Here is a 16,081-nt window from a genome sequence, read left to right as displayed (position 1 = left end):
GTCCTCTAGGCTGGAGAGAAAGTGAGTGTCTTTGGGTACACACCCAAGCACACACACATCTAAAGCGGGGACTGTGGGGGCAGGAGAGCCCTGTATCTTGAGCTCCTTGAAAAGTGCAGCCAGTTACAGAAACCTTCTAGGGTCTCCCAGGAGAGAGGAGGCCAGTCCCTGACAGACATAAGTATGGTGTCCTGAAGCCGTTTCCGGGACCTGGCTGCAGAAGGTCACACAGTTCAACTTCAGCCGCTCCACTTACTAGCCCTGCGACTTGGACAGATCCTTAGCATCACTAAGCCCATTTCCTCACCTGTACAATAGAGACAATGATACTAATATTTCCCAAGCAATGCTGCAGGATTGAATAAGGCAGTGCTTATAACGTGTTTAATAGAATACTTAGCTTCTCTAATGAATGGCAGCTACTGCTATTGTTATAGTTGTCTGAGCAGACCCCTTCCACTAGACTTGTCAAGGTGGCCCACCTCTCACCAGCCATGACAGCTCCCTGATATGGGTAGGGGAGAGCAGGAGGGGAGGAGGGTCCTCACCCAGCAGGCCTCTATTACCTGACTCACTGCGCACGTACTGGTGACCCAACTCCTCTTGGACGCTGGCAGACAGGTTTGATTGCGATAACCCCTTGTCCTTCCGCTGCCGAGAGAAGCCCCAGCGGAGCCGGCTTCGGCTTTCCCCTGGAGCTGTGAAGACCCAGGCCCGTTAGCACTTGCTCAGTCGGTACCAGCAAGTTCACACCTCTCTGCAGCCCTCAGCCCAGAGAACCAGAAGGAACACCTAGCCCCACCCTGCCCTGCTGCCACCCCAGCTTTCCTCCCCTCCAGCCTTGCCGATTCCACCCTCGGGGCCTCAGCCTGCCCTCTTGGGTGTCCCCAGCCCCTCTGCCTCTCTCCAGCGCACCCCACCCTCCTCTGCAGCTGCTGCCCTCCCCCTGCCCCTCCTCACCTGAGGAGCCCGACGTGGCGCTGGCCTCGGAGCCCAGGGACTCCGCGGAAGGCGTGGTGGCGCCGGCCTGGGCGGCCAACTGATTGTGCGGAAGGCCGAGGCGCCGCAGACTCTCGCCCTCGGACGTGGCCCTGCGAAGCCGTCCGAATAGCGGTGTGCTGCGGCCCGACGCGCCCCCCGAGTCCTCGCTGCTGCCGCTGCGCTGCAACCGGCTCGACAGCCGCTCCAGGGTGGAGCTCAGCCGCCTGCGCATCGCCAGCACCGGGGAGCCCCGCGCCGAGCTCCCGCCCTCCGAGCTCTCTCCGTCCCCGCCGCGGGCCTCCCAGGCCGGGTGGCGCTGCGCGGGAGGGGTCCGCCGCAGACGCTGGGACAGTGAGAGCGAGAGGCGGCGGACGAGGCCCGGCTCCCCGACTGCCCTGAGGTCCTGCACCGAGCGCGAGCGCTCAGGACGTCGCACCAACTCCAGCGGGGTTCCCGCTGGACTGGGACGGTATATGCCATCCTCCTCCTCGGCCCCGCGGAAGGGGCCGCGCTCCTCCGAGCGGGAGCGGCTCAGCAGCCGCAGCCCCCGCGACAGGGGCGACTCGCGGCTGCGCTTGAACTTAGCCTCGAACACGGCCTCCGACTCCAGGTTTTCGATGCTGCTGCTGAGACTGCTGCCTGGCCTGGGGGGCACCGTGGGAATTCGGGCTTTCTCGGCCAGCACCGGGGGAGTCCCGGCTGAGGGCACGCGCTTCTCAAGGGCTCCCGGAGGTGGGGAGGCCACCCTGGCAAAGACAGCCGCGTGGGGCTTGAGCTGTGAAGGCGACGCGGCAGGGCCCTGCGGAGGGCCCTGGGCGTGGCCTGCCAGCTGGAGGGACTGAATGATCTGGGCATAGGGCGTGAGGGGCAGCGCTAGGGTTTGCAGGGCCTCAGGGCGTGGTGCAGGCTTGGAGGCTCGCACTGGTTCTGGCCTGGGCTCTGGGGCCTTGTCTTGGGCAGGCTGGGGTGCGGGGGGCTGCGGAGCATCACTACGTGTGGTGGCAGAAGGTTCTGCAGACTTAGGGGCACTGGGTTTGGGGACGCTGGGCCGTGCAGGGCTGGATGGCTGGGCCTCACTGAGGGCAGACAGGGAAGGAGACTCCTGTAGCCTACGGGCCCCAAGCCTGGCCACGGGGATCTCGAGGGGCGCCCCCGCTCGGCGGTGCCGGCCCCGGGGCTCTGCCTCACCCTGGGAGAAGCTGCTGCTCTTTTGCAGGCCCCTGTTCTCGAGTGGGGGCTGGTGGTGGGGCGCTGCCTCGCTGGAGGCAGCTCGTGCCATCCGGGGATCCCGGGCACGGCCCCCCAGGCTCTCCAGCAGGGGACCCCTGAGGCCGCTGACCTTGCCATCCTCGGGGCCTCCCCGCAGCAGCCGCTGGCGCAGGGCCTGCAGCCTCTGGGCATACTCGCCCTCACCCAGGCCTCCCCGGGCCAGGCGGGTGGCTCCCGGGCTGGGGCTCCGGCGCTGCGGCAGTTCCACAGACGCCGCCTTCTGCAGGCCCCGGCCCGGCTCCCGCCGCCCGGCCCGGGGCAGGGCGCTCTCAGCCGAGCTGCCCCTACGGAGTTCTCCCCGCCTGGGGCTAGCCCCAGCTGCAGGCTCCTGGCCTAGGGAGGGGAGGGCCTCCGGGCTGGGAGCCTCCTGGTCCTGAGAGGGAGCCCTTCCCTGCTCCTGCCAGTCCATGGGGGTGGCAGCCCCAGTCTCTGGGGTCCCCAGGGCCTCATCCTCAGTGGGAATATCGGTGAGGGACACCCGGGAGCCTGAAAACTCGGGCTGCAGTGGGCGGGGCACTGAGGGCAGCTCTTCCAGCTCTTCCTCTTCAGAATCCGAGGAGGATGAGAGCCCCCCACTGGGGGGTGGCCTTCTGGGCATGGTCACCCACACCCGCTCTGGGGGGGCCCGCAGCAGCTCCGGGATGGGGCGCAACACCAGGTGGCATTTGTAGCTGATCTGGGAGCGCTGGAGACAGGGTACTGGAGTCAGACCTGAGGGACCCCTGGGGCAGGATTGTCCCCCCCAGCCCCACCTCAGCCCTGGGGAGGAGGCCTGAGCATGCAGAGGGTCAGGGAACAGGCAGGAAGCTGGGCATGGAGCCAGTGAAAGCTAGAAGACAGGAGCAGGAGATGAAGACCCACGGGAGGGGGAAGGCGGTGCTAGAGAGGAGGAGAAGGTGGAAAGCATAGAGGCTGGCCTGCCACACTCACCTGCCACCTCCTCCGGGAGAGGAATAGCTTCAGGTGATCCGTGCTCATCTCTGCGCCCTTTGCCTGAGTCTGCAAACCCCGGAAAGAGGGCTTGAGGGAAAGCTGTCAACCTAGACCCTCCAGGTTTGGCAACAGAGAGACAAAGTCCACGGGGCGGGGTGGCAGGGGAGAGTGGATCAAGCAGCACTGAGTCTGGGCTCCTGGGGGTCCCCTTCCCCTTGGGTCTGTCAGGACAATGCCTACAGCCAGGGTGTCCTTAGGGACAAATCCCCTAAAGCCCCCAAGGGAGAGGCAGGAAACTGGTGGCTCCCAGAGGTAGGCTTCTGAGCTTCCACCAGGGCTCATGGCCCTGTCCTGGTAAACCAGCTGCCCTGGGAGGCCTGTGCTCTTAGGCCCCTTACCTAAGCCCTGGCTCCCCAGCTCCTCTCTGTCTCCATGTAGAGCCAACACCCAGACATCTGGAGCCTTGGTGGTCCAGACCAAGACGGATGCTTCCCTCGGCTACCCACCCAGGCTTTCTCTTCCGGAGCTCATTTCCGGTCTGAGAAAGGAGGCTCTTAATTCAACTCCTGACACCAGAATGACCTCAGCCTTCAAGTGACCTGGCACAACCCTCCGTGAACAGTTTATTCAGGCGCTCTTTCCAGACTCATTTGCTGAACCCCCATTCCCAAATCCCCAAGACCCCATCAATGCCTGGCACTGTGCCCTGAGGCACTGGGGTTTGAAGATGAATGAGTGAGAACCGAGAACCTGCCCACATGAGCTCATAACCGAGGGGCTGAGCCTGCCTGGTCACCCCCAACGCTAGTGTGTGGGACCAGTGCCGGACAGAGATGGAAAGGCAGAAGTCAGGAAGACCAGGGTCTGGTCTCAAGCATGGGGGAGAACTCCACTGAGGATGCCCAGGATGGAACAGGTCCAGATGTATGCCCTGCAGTCCAGGATACCCCCAACTCCATCCCTGATTTGAGCCTGTTTCCTTGTCAACAAAATGGGACGAATAATGTCTTCCTTTGCAAAGCTATTGTGAGGCTAATAGGTCATACGTGTATTCAATGCCTAACGTGGCTACTGCACATAGTAGGTACTCAATAAATAGAACTGTTAGTAACATTCTCTCTCCCTCCACCTTTTGTGCCACCACTTTGCAGACCAGACTCACTTTGAACCAAGGATGTTCTAGGGTCTCCTCTGCGGTAGGTCTCCTGTGAATGAATGAGGATTAAGAAGGGATTTATCATTCAGTCATCCAGTCAGTCAATAACTGTTTGAGCTAACAGGGCTCCTAAGGACTTGGGGGCTTGCATGTCGAGCAGCAGGAGTTTGGGAGGAACAGGCAAGTGGTATGAGGGTGACCCTGCAGGTGGGGGCTCCCAGGGCCTTGTACTCACAGCTGGTCCTGCACCAGCACTTTGATGAGGAAGCCCCGGGCCTCCCTGCTCAGGCTCAGGAATGTGGTCTCCTCGAAGGCCACGTTGTAGTTTCGGATGTTCATCAATGTTGTCCGGTCATTTTCCCCAACAAACGGGGAGATTCCTGTCAGACTGCAGAGGTGAAGAGGGCTGTCGTGAGGGGCAGGTGGGGACAAAAGGGAATGCCAGTGGAGGCACAGGGCTGGGGACAGGTGGAGGCTCCGGGGTTGTTAGGATGACAGAGGCTGGGCAAATCTGGGTAAGAGGTGAGGCTGCAGACTCTCTTCTGCCCTGTCCCCTCCCCAGCCCCCTGATGGGCAGAGAGGTGGTGCTGCCTTGGGGCCTAGTGGCCTGTGCTTTAGAGGACCTGTTCCATCCATCCTCCAGTGTGGCCTCTCCATGAGTGAAGAGTCTGTGCCAAGGGGATGTGCCCACCCTGAGCTCCACTCCCTTCGAGTCCAAGGTTTAGACACTCAGAGCCAAGGAGTTCCCTGCCTCCATGGCCCTGAGCCTGCGCTGGGCTCTCTCCATCCAGGGTGCCCACCTCTTATGGAGGGATGTGGGGACAGGCAGAGTGTGAGCATGCAGACCAGGGTGTCCACCTTCATGCACATGAGGCTTCTTGCAGTACAAGAAGGAGTGGGGGGTGTGGAAGAGAAGGGAGTGGGCTCTAGCCCTGCAAAGCTCAGGGGTGGACCTGCCAGGAGACTGCTGGGACACTGCAGAGGGGTCCTTACCAGAGGAAGGCAACGACGCCCACAGGCCTGTGAGGAAAGGAGAGTGATGGGTAAGAGGACTGCACCGCTCTGACTGGAAGGGAGCAGTCCTTTGCTACTGCTGACCTGAGGGAGCTGTTACCTCCCTGGGAACACTGCCATGGACAATGGGCACAGGAGTGGCTTCTTCAGGGAGGACCCTGAACCCACAGGTCCAGATATGCCTGGAGAAGTCCAGGGTCATGGCAGGGCTGGCCCAGGAAGCCCAGGGAAGTCTGGAGACCAATGGGACCATGCCTGCCTCACTGGAGGAGGCATGCTGGCTGCTGAGGGCAAGGCCCAGCTTCCAGGGGAGACGAGGAGTCAAGGACTAACAGGGCTGAGGCCTTGAGAGAATGGGGCAGCCCTGACTCATGACGGGCAAGGAGTAACATGGGCAGGAAACCCTGCAAGCAATGCCTCCAGCCCACCGTCAGAAGGAATCCAGGCTCGGCAAATCTCCCTGCCAGTCAGCGCATCCCCAGCACAGCCCCAAGGGCAGCTGCCCTGGCCCGCCTAGCCCAGCATGCCAGCCTTACCAGATGTCAGTGACTCCAGACACGGGGCTCTGATTGACAATCTCGGGTGCTACAAACTCAGGTGTGCCATACTGGCAGTACTGGGGCTCTCCTGGAGTCAGCTCCTGGGCATTCCCAAAGTCACAGATCCGCACCTGCTCTTCACCCGCGGCACCATCCCACACCAGCAGGTTCTCAGGCTGGAAGACACAAGGCGAGGTGTGGGGGCCAAATGAACAAGGAAGGACAGTCCACCTCCTGGCTCCCACAGGGCCTGTCTGCTCTCCAGTCCCCACCTCACCTTGACATCGAGATGCAGCACGTGGCTCTGGTGCAGGTAGTGTATTCCCGCTAGCACCTGCCGCATATAGGCCCGGATCTGTGGAAACAGGGGGCCCAGAGTCTGTGGGGGTAGGGTGATATGTGTCTGATCACCTCCAGGGCGGCAAGCGGTCAGGCTGTGCCTGTAGAATAGCCTTCAGATGGCTCATGGAAGGGGCTGAAACACAGGTTTGGGGTTGCAAAGATCCAAAGCCACCATGTGCACCGGAGGGTACAGCACAATTATAGGGAGGAACCATCGCATAATAATAAGTAGAATTGTGCAGTGCACAATATGTACAGCCTGACATGGCAGGACTGCAGCGAGATCAATAAAATCTAGGTGGGGCTCCCTCCAGGAGAAATGTTTGGGGGATGCTTATGTGATGGAGTGGGAAACAACAGTTAGGAACTGGGGTGGGTTTGCTGAGATTTAGAGACAACAGCGCAAGTCCCAAGTAGATGGGGGTATGGTATCATTGGATGGGGACTCTGCTGCCTGCCTAACAGTGCTCTCTGCCTCCACCCCTGGCTTCCTGTGGGCACAGATGGCACGCTCAGGACCCATTTTGTTGATTCACAAAGCTCAGGTGGGTGAAGGCCGGTGCCCAACCTGGCCCCTACCACCCACTGCCCTCACCTCAGACTCACACACGGTGGGTTTCCTGGCCATTCGCTCCAGCAGCTCCTCTGTGCAGCTACGTCCCAGATCAAGGAGAACAGTGCCCATTGCCAACTTCTCAACCCACCCCAGAGCTCAGGGCAGGTCCCAGCTCAGCATGAGGTTCTCCATTTCCTTACAGAAGACCTGATACTAGTCAGAGACTCTCTCTCCCCTCCTCCACATGTACCGCCTCCCCACCTCCTGTCTTCTGAGGGCACAGGTGGGACATCCCTGCTTGAACTCCCACTTTCTATGGGATCTCAGACAAGTCACTTCACCTCTCTGAGCCTAGGTTCCCCCAGGAGTAATATGGGAATGAAATTTCCTCTCCTGCCCACCCTGTAAAGCATTTGTAGGGATCAAATTACAGCAGAATTTTGTTGACTGTGGATGGGACTTCTTGACTCTATTTGAGAATGACCTAGAAGGTCCATGACACGGAATAATTTGTCATTTTGCTGAGGTTTGAATTCAAACAGTGCAGGCAGGAGGCTCAGGAGCAGGTTACGGTCACCCTGCTACTGGGGTGATGAGCCGATCACCCAGCATCCTTACCTTAGTGTGCCTTTGCTTAACCACAGCCTTCATGAAAGGGTAAAATCTGTTCCTTATGAAAACAGCCTCCAAATAAAGACAAGTATTGATCTGAAATGGGGTCACTTCAAATATGCAGATGCATTGTACTGCATTTCATGATGAAAAGCATAGGCCACGTGCTAGCTGTGTGACCTTGGGCAAGTTATTTAACCTCTCCGTGCCTGTCTCTTCATCTGTAAAACGGGGATAATACAAGTTAATGATAAAATTCTAGGAGATAGGAATATATGAGGATTAAATAGGTTAATATTTGTAAGACTCTTAGAACACTGCCAGGCATACATGAAATGCTATGTAAATTGAAGCTAACAATGGGCTTCAAACTGTTGGTTTTCATAGCAGTCTCCAGATGTATCCCTCCCAATTGTCAATAGGACTACTTTGTAAACTGTAAAACATGTTGCCTATTGGATGTTATAAGGACCAGTCATTTAGGCTTGGATCCCCCCAGCCACCAGCCTGTCCCAGGATACAGCTCAGTGACAATGACCAGTCCTCGGCGCCTCTCGAAGGCCTCATGGAAGTAGAGGACACAGTCGTGCTGGAGCCTGGCCAGCAGCCGGGCCTCCCGACGCGCTGATGCCTTTGGCTTGGCCTGGCTGGGGATGAACTTGGCCGCAAACTCCAGGCCGGAGCTACGCTCCACTACACGCCGCAGGTAGGAGAAGGCACCCCTGGTTGACACAGGGAGGGGGTCAGGGATCAGCCATCACTGTGGCCCTCTCCACCCCTCCCAGCCCTCAGACCCAGCAGCTTCTCTTGGCCCCCACTGGCTTCCCTCCTAGCCCCACACCTGCCGATCTCCTGGTGGATGTCATAAAAGTCGCTGAGTCTCCTTCCTCGATGGTCCTCATCCTCCCCGACCCCCTCGACCTCCATAGCTGTCTGAGCTGGGGCAGAGATGTCATGGTGTTAAGTGGGAGGGGAAGAAAGCAAGCAGGCCAGAGACTGGGACAGGTGGACAGAGGAAGGAGACAGAAGAGGTGCAAGAATGTCGGGGGCTCAAGGTGGAGGGCTGGGCTGGGGGTGTGGTGGCTGGGAGTCCAGGGCTGACTGCTTCCTGGGCAGAGCATGGCGGAGGTGTCACATCAGATTCCAGGAGGTGGATGCTTTACCTTTCTCCGGAACACGTGCCCACCTGAATGCACAGCCAACTCTGCTTTGCAGGAGACCTCGCCCGCCAGGTTCCGGGCGGTGCAGGTGTAGACGCCTCCATCCTGGGCCCCCGTGCTGAGCACCACCAGGGAGCACTCATTCTCCTCATACACGAAGCTCACATGGCTGCTCTCGATCAGCAGCACCTCGTCCTGCAGAGTTGGGTCTCACCTTCAGCCTGGGCCTGGCCTCACCTCTGCCTTGGGGCCAGGAGCCGCTGTTCCAGACCCCGCCCTCATCTACTCTGGGCAGCGCATCTCTTCCCAGGACCCAGAATCAGCTCCTCCCTTATCTTCCACAGAAAGCCCTGAGCCCCTCAGCTAGGCAATCCTCTGCATCCCCTTTCCTCCTCCTAACCACGCCTCCGCCCGGGCTCCGCCCTCCTAAGCCTCCCAGGACCCTCCCACGCCCCCAGGGAGCCCCTCCTCTCCCTCCCAGGATCAGCCAGCAGCACACTCTGACCTTGTACCACATGATGTCCGGCAGTGGTTTTCCCTCAACCACCACGGCAAAGCGAGCAGTTTCCCCAGCCCCCACCTCCACGTCCTCCATGATGGACTCAAACCGAGGGGCCTCTGAAACACATGGGGATGGGAGTGGAAAGAGAGGGGTCAGAGGGTCGGCGTTACCCAGCCTCCTCAGCCCCTCCCTAGAGCCCCCATCAGCGACTGGCTCAGGCAGAACGCTAGATCCCCGCCTCCCAGCAAGCCACCGTCCCCCACCCCCCACCAACTGGGACAACAGAGTTCCCCGCCTGGACCAAGAGCCCCCGCCCCCGTAAATTCAAACGTGATGTTCTCCAAATCTCAGGAAACTTGGCACAAGGTGCAGGCTTGCTTTGTTCGACCTTCAGTATTAATTTGGCAGCTTTGAAATTAGGAGATTTTCACACACAAAAGAAATCTGGATTTCCTGCCTCTCTTGAAAAATCAGGACTGGCCATCCTGTGTGGCTCCCGTCACTGCATGAATCCGCGGGCGAGGAGCGGCTCAATGCTGCCCCCTGTGGGTGGCCGCCCTTCTTCACAGGGCCACCCGCTGGCTTCTGACTACCTGAACTTGGTCCCTGCAGGTGGCTCAGCCTGTGACCCTGAATTAAGCTCATGGATGGCATTGCCTCTATCTTGGAGTTTTTCCTCTGAATCTTTGAAAAATGTTTAGAGGAGCTTCTATTAATAGCACCTGGGAGATGGCAAGATGAACAAACAAGTAACCCCCAAATACCAAACCGTCTAGAAATGGACTCTATCTCCCACATGTGGTTGTGATTTCATTCTCCATACATATCACGTGGTCATATGATTTCCTGGTAAAGCAGCTTCTAATTCTCATGATGAAATTAAATACATATTGCAATGTGCTTTGCAAAGGAGCCTGTGACTTCCAGGTGTCCTCCGCCAGCCCCCACCCACCACCCCAGCATGTTTGAGCATCTCAGCTTGAGAAGTAGGATGAGTCAGGCACTTGGGAAGGCAGGGTGGCCAGGTGTGGACCCCCACCCTTCACAGGCACACAGACAATGGGGGAGGCCATCCTGGGGGTGGGGAAGACACTGCAGTGGGGTTGACATGGAGGAAGGGGGCCACCACTCCACTTGCCCTGTCTGGGTGTGGCGGGGTGGGGTCTAGTGGAATAGGGGTGTCAGTGCAAGCCCCAGCTCCATCTGAGCCCTGGCTGACTGGACTCAAATGGGGCTCCATCAGTCACTGTTCCAGCTAGGCTGTGCTGCAGGGCTCTGAGGGCCAGGGGTCCCCCAAACTTCAGGGTTGCTCCTATATCTGGGAAGAAAGGTGAGTCCTGAAGATGAACTGTCAAGGAGTAAAGTGGTGACTGAGTGGAGAGTGCTAGGGACAGGACAGGCAAGGAGGGAGACACTTAAAAGAACACCCAGCCACCCCACCATCTTCACAGCAGGGCCGGAAGGGTTCTCTGTCTCTTCGTTACACGCCCTATTGCCACTTCTCTTCCACTTCACAGATGCCTCCCCTCCCCTCTAGGAATCCTATGCCCCATGGGCTGGGAGGTGGTAGGGGCAGTCTGTGAAGGTCAAAGCACCTGAAAGTTTCAAGTGAGCTTCAATGGTTTTTTGAAAGCACCAGAAAATGTCCATTTACCCATGATAAGATTGCCTGTTCTAAGTAAAATGTCACTTTCTTTGCTTTTGGTTGGAATTGTATTTACTCAGCAGGTAACCCTGCTTAGCCTATGTTGATCAAGAGTTCTGAGTGGCAGTTACATATGTCTAGAGTTAATTAACAAATTAGAAAACCAAACAGTTACTACCTAATGCATTAGATAGCAACTAGTAGAGAGGCTACACCTTTAAAGGAGAAATTATAAAAAGAATCCTAAGGCCCGGTGCGGTGGCTCACACCTATAATCTCAGCACTTTGGGAAGTCGAGGTGGACGGATTACTTGAGGCCAGGAGTTCGAGGCCGGGAGTTCAAAACCCGCCTGGCCAACATAGCAAAACCCCATCTCTACTAAAAATACAAAATATTAGCTGGGTGTGGTTGTGCATGCTTGTAGTCCCAGTTACTTGGCAGCCTGAGGCACAAGAATCACTCGAACCTGGGAGGTGGAGGTTGCAGTAAGCCGAAATGGTGTGGGTGACAGAGTGAGACGACTGTCTCAAAAAAAGAAAAAAGAATTCTTGCTGCAAACATTGGGAGGCTCTGTCAAACAGGCCTGTGCCAAAGGGCCGCCAGGATCCTCAGGGCTGGCAGTCTGGTGCTAAGATGTGCTCATGGGTTTCTTTAAAAACCAACTTGGTCTTCTCATGTTTGTTATATCTGAGATACTATTTCCTATTATGTTTAACACAGGAGCTAGGAGTCAGGCAGCCACACTTGAACCCAGTCCTGTACTTATTAGGTTCTGTGAACTTGGGCCAGTTACTCTTAGCCTCAGCCTCAGTCTCCTCATCTGTAAAATGGGGATAATAACCAACCCCCATCTCACAAGGCTGATGTAAACATTAAATGAGGCAATACACATAAAGTGCTTAGTACTGAGACTGGCACACACTAGGCTCAATCCATCTTTTTTTTTTTTTTTTTTTTTTTGAGACTGAGTTTTGCTCTTGTTGCCCAGGCTGGAGTGCAATGGCACAATCTCGGCTCACTGTAACCTCTGCTTCCCAGGTTCAAGTGATTCTCCTACCTCAGCCTCCCAAGTAGCTGGGACTACTGGCGCCCACCACCACGCCCGGCTAATTTTTGTATTTTTAGTAGAGACAGGGTTTCACCATGTTGGTGAGGCTGGTTACAAACTCCTGACCTCAGGTGATCCACCCATGTCAGACTCCCAAAGTGCTGAGACTACAGGCGTGAGCCACCGCGCCTGGCCAATAAATCTTATTAGTATGATTGTTGTCATTATTACTAGTATGGTATTTGTATAGCCATGACATGGACAGGCCTGACTGGAGGACATGGGTTTGGATCTGCAGCAGTGTCAGGCTGGTTGTGTACCTGAGGGTGTGAGGAGAGAGCTTTGGGCCTTGGAGGGAGGCTAGGAAGAAGGACCCGCTGTCACCCACCTGCCAGCTCCAATGTGACTGAGCAGGTCTCCGTGCCGTGACGGTTTCGGGCAGTGCAGGTGACGGCCCCCATGTCCCGGCGGCTCACCCGGCAGATCCGAAGACGGTACTGGTCATCATCTGGCTGGCTCAGCTCGTACACACCTGCCCGTGCCTCTAGGAGGGCCCCTCGGCAGCTAAGGGACACACGACAGGGAGGTCACCCAGATCTTGCCCCAGGGAATTCTGGCCAGGCTGGGCCAGACCTGGGCAGCCACATGTGGGAAAGGGGCCCACCTCCTCCAGACGACCTGGGCCTCCACATGGTTGAATGTGACGGTGACACTGGCAGGCTGTCCCTCCACCACATACACGATGTCCGGTTTGTCCAGCACGGCAGGGGCCTCCTCCAGGGGTGGGCCTGGGAGGAGGAGGGCGCAGGCTCTGTGCTGGGCTTGATGCCAGGTCCTCAGCACACACCACTCCTTTAACACCCCTCATCAACACTTGAGCTCCATTTTTATAGATGGGGAAGCTGAAGCTCAGAGAGCTTTAGCAATTTGCCCAGGGAACACAGCCAGGGAGCGGCAAAGCTGGGGTTGTGGGGTTGGACCCCAGCAGGCCCGATCCCAAAGCCTGAGCTTTGGCCACTGTGTCCTGCTGCTTTCAGGAGGGAGAAGGAAGTGTATAGATGGGACAAGGTCCTGCCCAGCCTGGCTGCTCCTGCCAGTTACCATGTCCAGGCCAGCCCTTGAGCCTCCACCACAGGGCCCTGTTCCCCATCCCAGCATCTCCCACTCCCACCCAACAGGAGCACCCAGGCTCACCGTGCTCCAGCAGTTGCACAGGCTCAGAAGGGGGTGAGGGCTTGCTGCTGCTCTTGATAGTGGTGCTGAGGACCCGGAAGATGTGCTGGACCCCCTTACGCAGCCCCGTGGCTGCCCACCCTGGCTCCCGCAGGCCTGTGACCAGTGCCGTCCACTGGTCCGAGCCCAGCACCTGGTGCTGCACTGTGTACGTTAGGGAGTCCGGGTCTGGTGGGAGAGGAGCTACTAGAGGCTGGTGTTACAGGAGCAGCACCCCCTCCCCATCCAGCTGGACTGGGACCCTGGAACTCATCATTAGTCTGCTCTGAGGACATGCCTCAGTCCCTGCTGTTGCTTCCTGCTTGTCCCCCCATCTGCCCTTGCCCAGCAACTTCTCTGGGAGGTTTGGAGCCAACAAGATACCAGTTATAGGCACAGATGGGGCTGGAATTGAACTGTAATTCCTTGATACCTGAGGCAGGGAAACTGAGGCAGAGTGGGAGGAGATCCTGGACAAGAGGAAGAGAGGGCATTTGCAAGTCCCGACCCAGGCACCCAGTCCCTCTGAGAATGGGAAAGGAATGTGGCAGTGCCCTGTGCCTCCTCTCCTGACCCAGAGCGAGAGCACCATGCACCATGGAGAGAAGACGGGCAAAGCTGTTCCTGCCAGCATTCCATCAGCTCCTGCCCTGCCCATCCGCTTCTGGGGTCTGGCCCCTATGGTGCCCTGCCTGAGCCTGCCCTGTCCACACCCCTTCCCCACCATGGCCCTGTGCAGCCCTGACCCACCGATGGCCATGTCCAGACTCCTGGGGGGGTTCCATGTGAGTGTGACCATCCTCCCCGTCACAGCCACCACCTGCGGGGCACCATCTGGAGGGCCTGGGACCACATCTGAAAGCCACAGGTCAAATGTCTGCTGGGTCCAAGGGCCCAACAGCCCCACAGGATCACCAAGCCTCAGGGCAGGAGTCTAGGGCCTGGGGTCTCAGCCGCAGGGGCAGGGGCAAGGGCAAGATGGGGGGGGTCCCCAGGGGATGGAGGGGAAGGGAGCTGATGTGGAGGTCCCTTTCCCTGAGCCCCCAGGTAGTGCCAGAGGCCAGGCTGTGCATGCAGCTGACCACGAGGGTGCCTGCCTCACCTGTCACATACAGGTGGGCATAGCAGGCAGCTTTGCCCAGCTTGTTGGCGATGACGCTCTTGTAGACACCGGCGTGCTGAGGCCCCACAGCAGGGAACACCAAGCGATGGACATCCCTGTCTGGTGGGGGAGGGACAGTGACACTAGGCCTGAGCCTGAAAGATACCTTGAGGGGTAGGCCTATGCCATCCCGGGCCTGGTCCCTCATCCCCATCCACTGTAGGGAGGAGGCGAGTGGGGAAGGATGGGGCAAGGATGGGGCAGGCAGCAGGAAGTGCATCCACAGCAAACTCCGGGTCCCGGCCCGACCTGGCTTCCAAGTCTACATCTGCCCTGACCCCTCTGGTCTGTTCCTCCAGTGTGTCAGGCCAGGCAACTTATCATCTTCTCTTCCTCCTACACTGGGCACCCTCTGGGGTCCCTGTCCCTGTTGACCGGCCCCTCATCTCCCCACCTCTGCAGGGTCACAACCTCTATGTCAAAACTTGAACAAGGCTTTGTTCCCAAGGCCCCTCCCCTAAGCCCTTCTTCTCCATCCCCAGGCCACTGCCATTCTGTCTCCAGCACAGCTGCAGGGAAGCCCTCCAGGAGGGCAGCAAAGCCCTCAACCCGAACTCCCTGCCAGCCACGTCTCTGCTGCTCCTCTGCATCTTGATGCTGGCAAACCATCAGGCCCCTGAACGAGCCGCTGAGTTCCATCTCCAGGTCATTGCTCACAACATTCCTCCCTTGTGGAATGCTCTCCTCTTACCTGAGGCTTCCTTGTCCTTCAAGACATAGTTCAAGTGGGTGCAGCCCATGAAGCCCTCCTGCCCCTGGCCCGCTCTCTGCCCCTCATCCTCGGACTCCTCCCAGGACCCCAACCCTCTCGCCTGCACATCAATGGGCACTGGCCCACACTGCTTTTCACGGGTGGGGGCTCTTCCTCTTGCATAAGTCACAGCTCCTGACCTGGCCTGCAAGCTCCTTAAAGACAGGGCTGACTTTGTCAGATCTGCTTGTCCCACCAGACCCAGAACCTCACACACAGTAAGTGCCAAATACATTCTATGATATATTACAAGAGTTGCCTGCTCTGTGTCCAGCCTGTGCCAGGTACCTGACATGCTTTCCCCACCTGGAATCCTCGCAACAACTCTACAAAATTATCCCCATTTTACCAATGAGGTCAGAGATATTGACTTGGTCAAGGTCACATGGCTGATAAATGATGGCTTGACCTTGGTTCCATGTGATTCCAAAGCTCTTTCTCTACTCCCTGCTCCCTGGATGATAAGGAGGCTGTCTCTGGCGAGGACACAGAGAGGAGGCCTGCACTGTCCTCCTTTGTGTCAGGGCTGTCCCCAGACACCCCTCCCTTCTCTTTGCAGTTATCTCCGCATAGAACAGTCACCCATTCATTTATCTCTGCTGACACCATTTATAAGAGAAGAGAAGCCAAGGGCTGCCAGTGACCCCAGACACAGGCAGAAGCGGAGACGCCAGCTCAGATCCTGAGACAGACACTCACCCAGGACCTCAGAGCAGACTGGGAGACAGGGAGGCCTGCTGCTGAGAATGACAGTCATGGGAGGCTGAGGGCAGGGGTGGGAGCACAGGAGGCATCACTGGACAGGGGCGGGCAGGCGGGCAGGGAGAATGTAGCATGGGTGACAGGGACATCCTGGTTAGGAGCTGGGCACCAGGGTCAGACAGTCCTTTCTTGCCTCTGGGCAGCTTCCTGTATCTCTTTAAGCCTCAGTTTCCCCATCTGTAAATGAGGCTAATAGTAGCCGCCTTACAGGCCTGTGGCAAGGTAAGATGGTCCTTGTCATACCTTTGGCTCTCAGGGCCTGGCACTTAGAAAGCACTTAATGAAGGTGATCTCTGTCATGTTGCAGCCGTAAGAGGAAACCGTCGTGGGTCAAAGAGTGGGCACTGTCTTATGGGAGGTGGGCAGACCTTCTCACACAAGACTCAGATTCCTTCAAGGATGGAACTGAGATGCTCCCATGAGAAAATGTCCCAGG

At 57.8% G+C, this 16,081-nt stretch overlaps 1 protein-coding gene across 1 annotated transcript in view; it reads right to left on the bottom strand.

Moving 5' to 3' along the window:
• The window catches only part of SPEG (striated muscle enriched protein kinase), a 58,876-nt gene that overhangs the window by 7,583 nt on the left and 35,212 nt on the right, over nt 1–16,081 (bottom strand). Inside the window, exons 14-31 of the mRNA XM_023221923.3 lie at nt 14,073–14,192; nt 13,721–13,825; nt 12,953–13,159; nt 12,423–12,546; nt 12,147–12,322; nt 9,068–9,180; nt 8,589–8,757; nt 8,244–8,340; nt 7,924–8,124; nt 6,830–6,887; nt 6,170–6,247; nt 5,890–6,068; nt 5,333–5,359; nt 4,575–4,727; nt 4,346–4,388; nt 3,181–3,249; nt 961–2,935; nt 567–698 (exon numbers count right to left, since the gene is read on the bottom strand). Of these exons, the coding sequence (XP_023077691.2) occupies nt 567–698; nt 961–2,935; nt 3,181–3,249; nt 4,346–4,388; nt 4,575–4,727; nt 5,333–5,359; nt 5,890–6,068; nt 6,170–6,247; nt 6,830–6,887; nt 7,924–8,124; nt 8,244–8,340; nt 8,589–8,757; nt 9,068–9,180; nt 12,147–12,322; nt 12,423–12,546; nt 12,953–13,159; nt 13,721–13,825; nt 14,073–14,192 (4,026 nt within the window). The remainder of the gene's footprint in view (nt 1–566; nt 699–960; nt 2,936–3,180; nt 3,250–4,345; nt 4,389–4,574; nt 4,728–5,332; nt 5,360–5,889; nt 6,069–6,169; nt 6,248–6,829; nt 6,888–7,923; nt 8,125–8,243; nt 8,341–8,588; nt 8,758–9,067; nt 9,181–12,146; nt 12,323–12,422; nt 12,547–12,952; nt 13,160–13,720; nt 13,826–14,072; nt 14,193–16,081) is intronic.

This window comes from Piliocolobus tephrosceles, chromosome 11 (assembly GCF_002776525.5).
Source record: "Piliocolobus tephrosceles isolate RC106 chromosome 11, ASM277652v3, whole genome shotgun sequence".
Lineage (NCBI taxonomy): Eukaryota > Metazoa > Chordata > Mammalia > Primates > Cercopithecidae > Piliocolobus > Piliocolobus tephrosceles.
The sequence above is the reverse complement of the archived record's forward strand: the minus strand, read 5'-3'. Positions and strand labels throughout refer to the sequence as shown.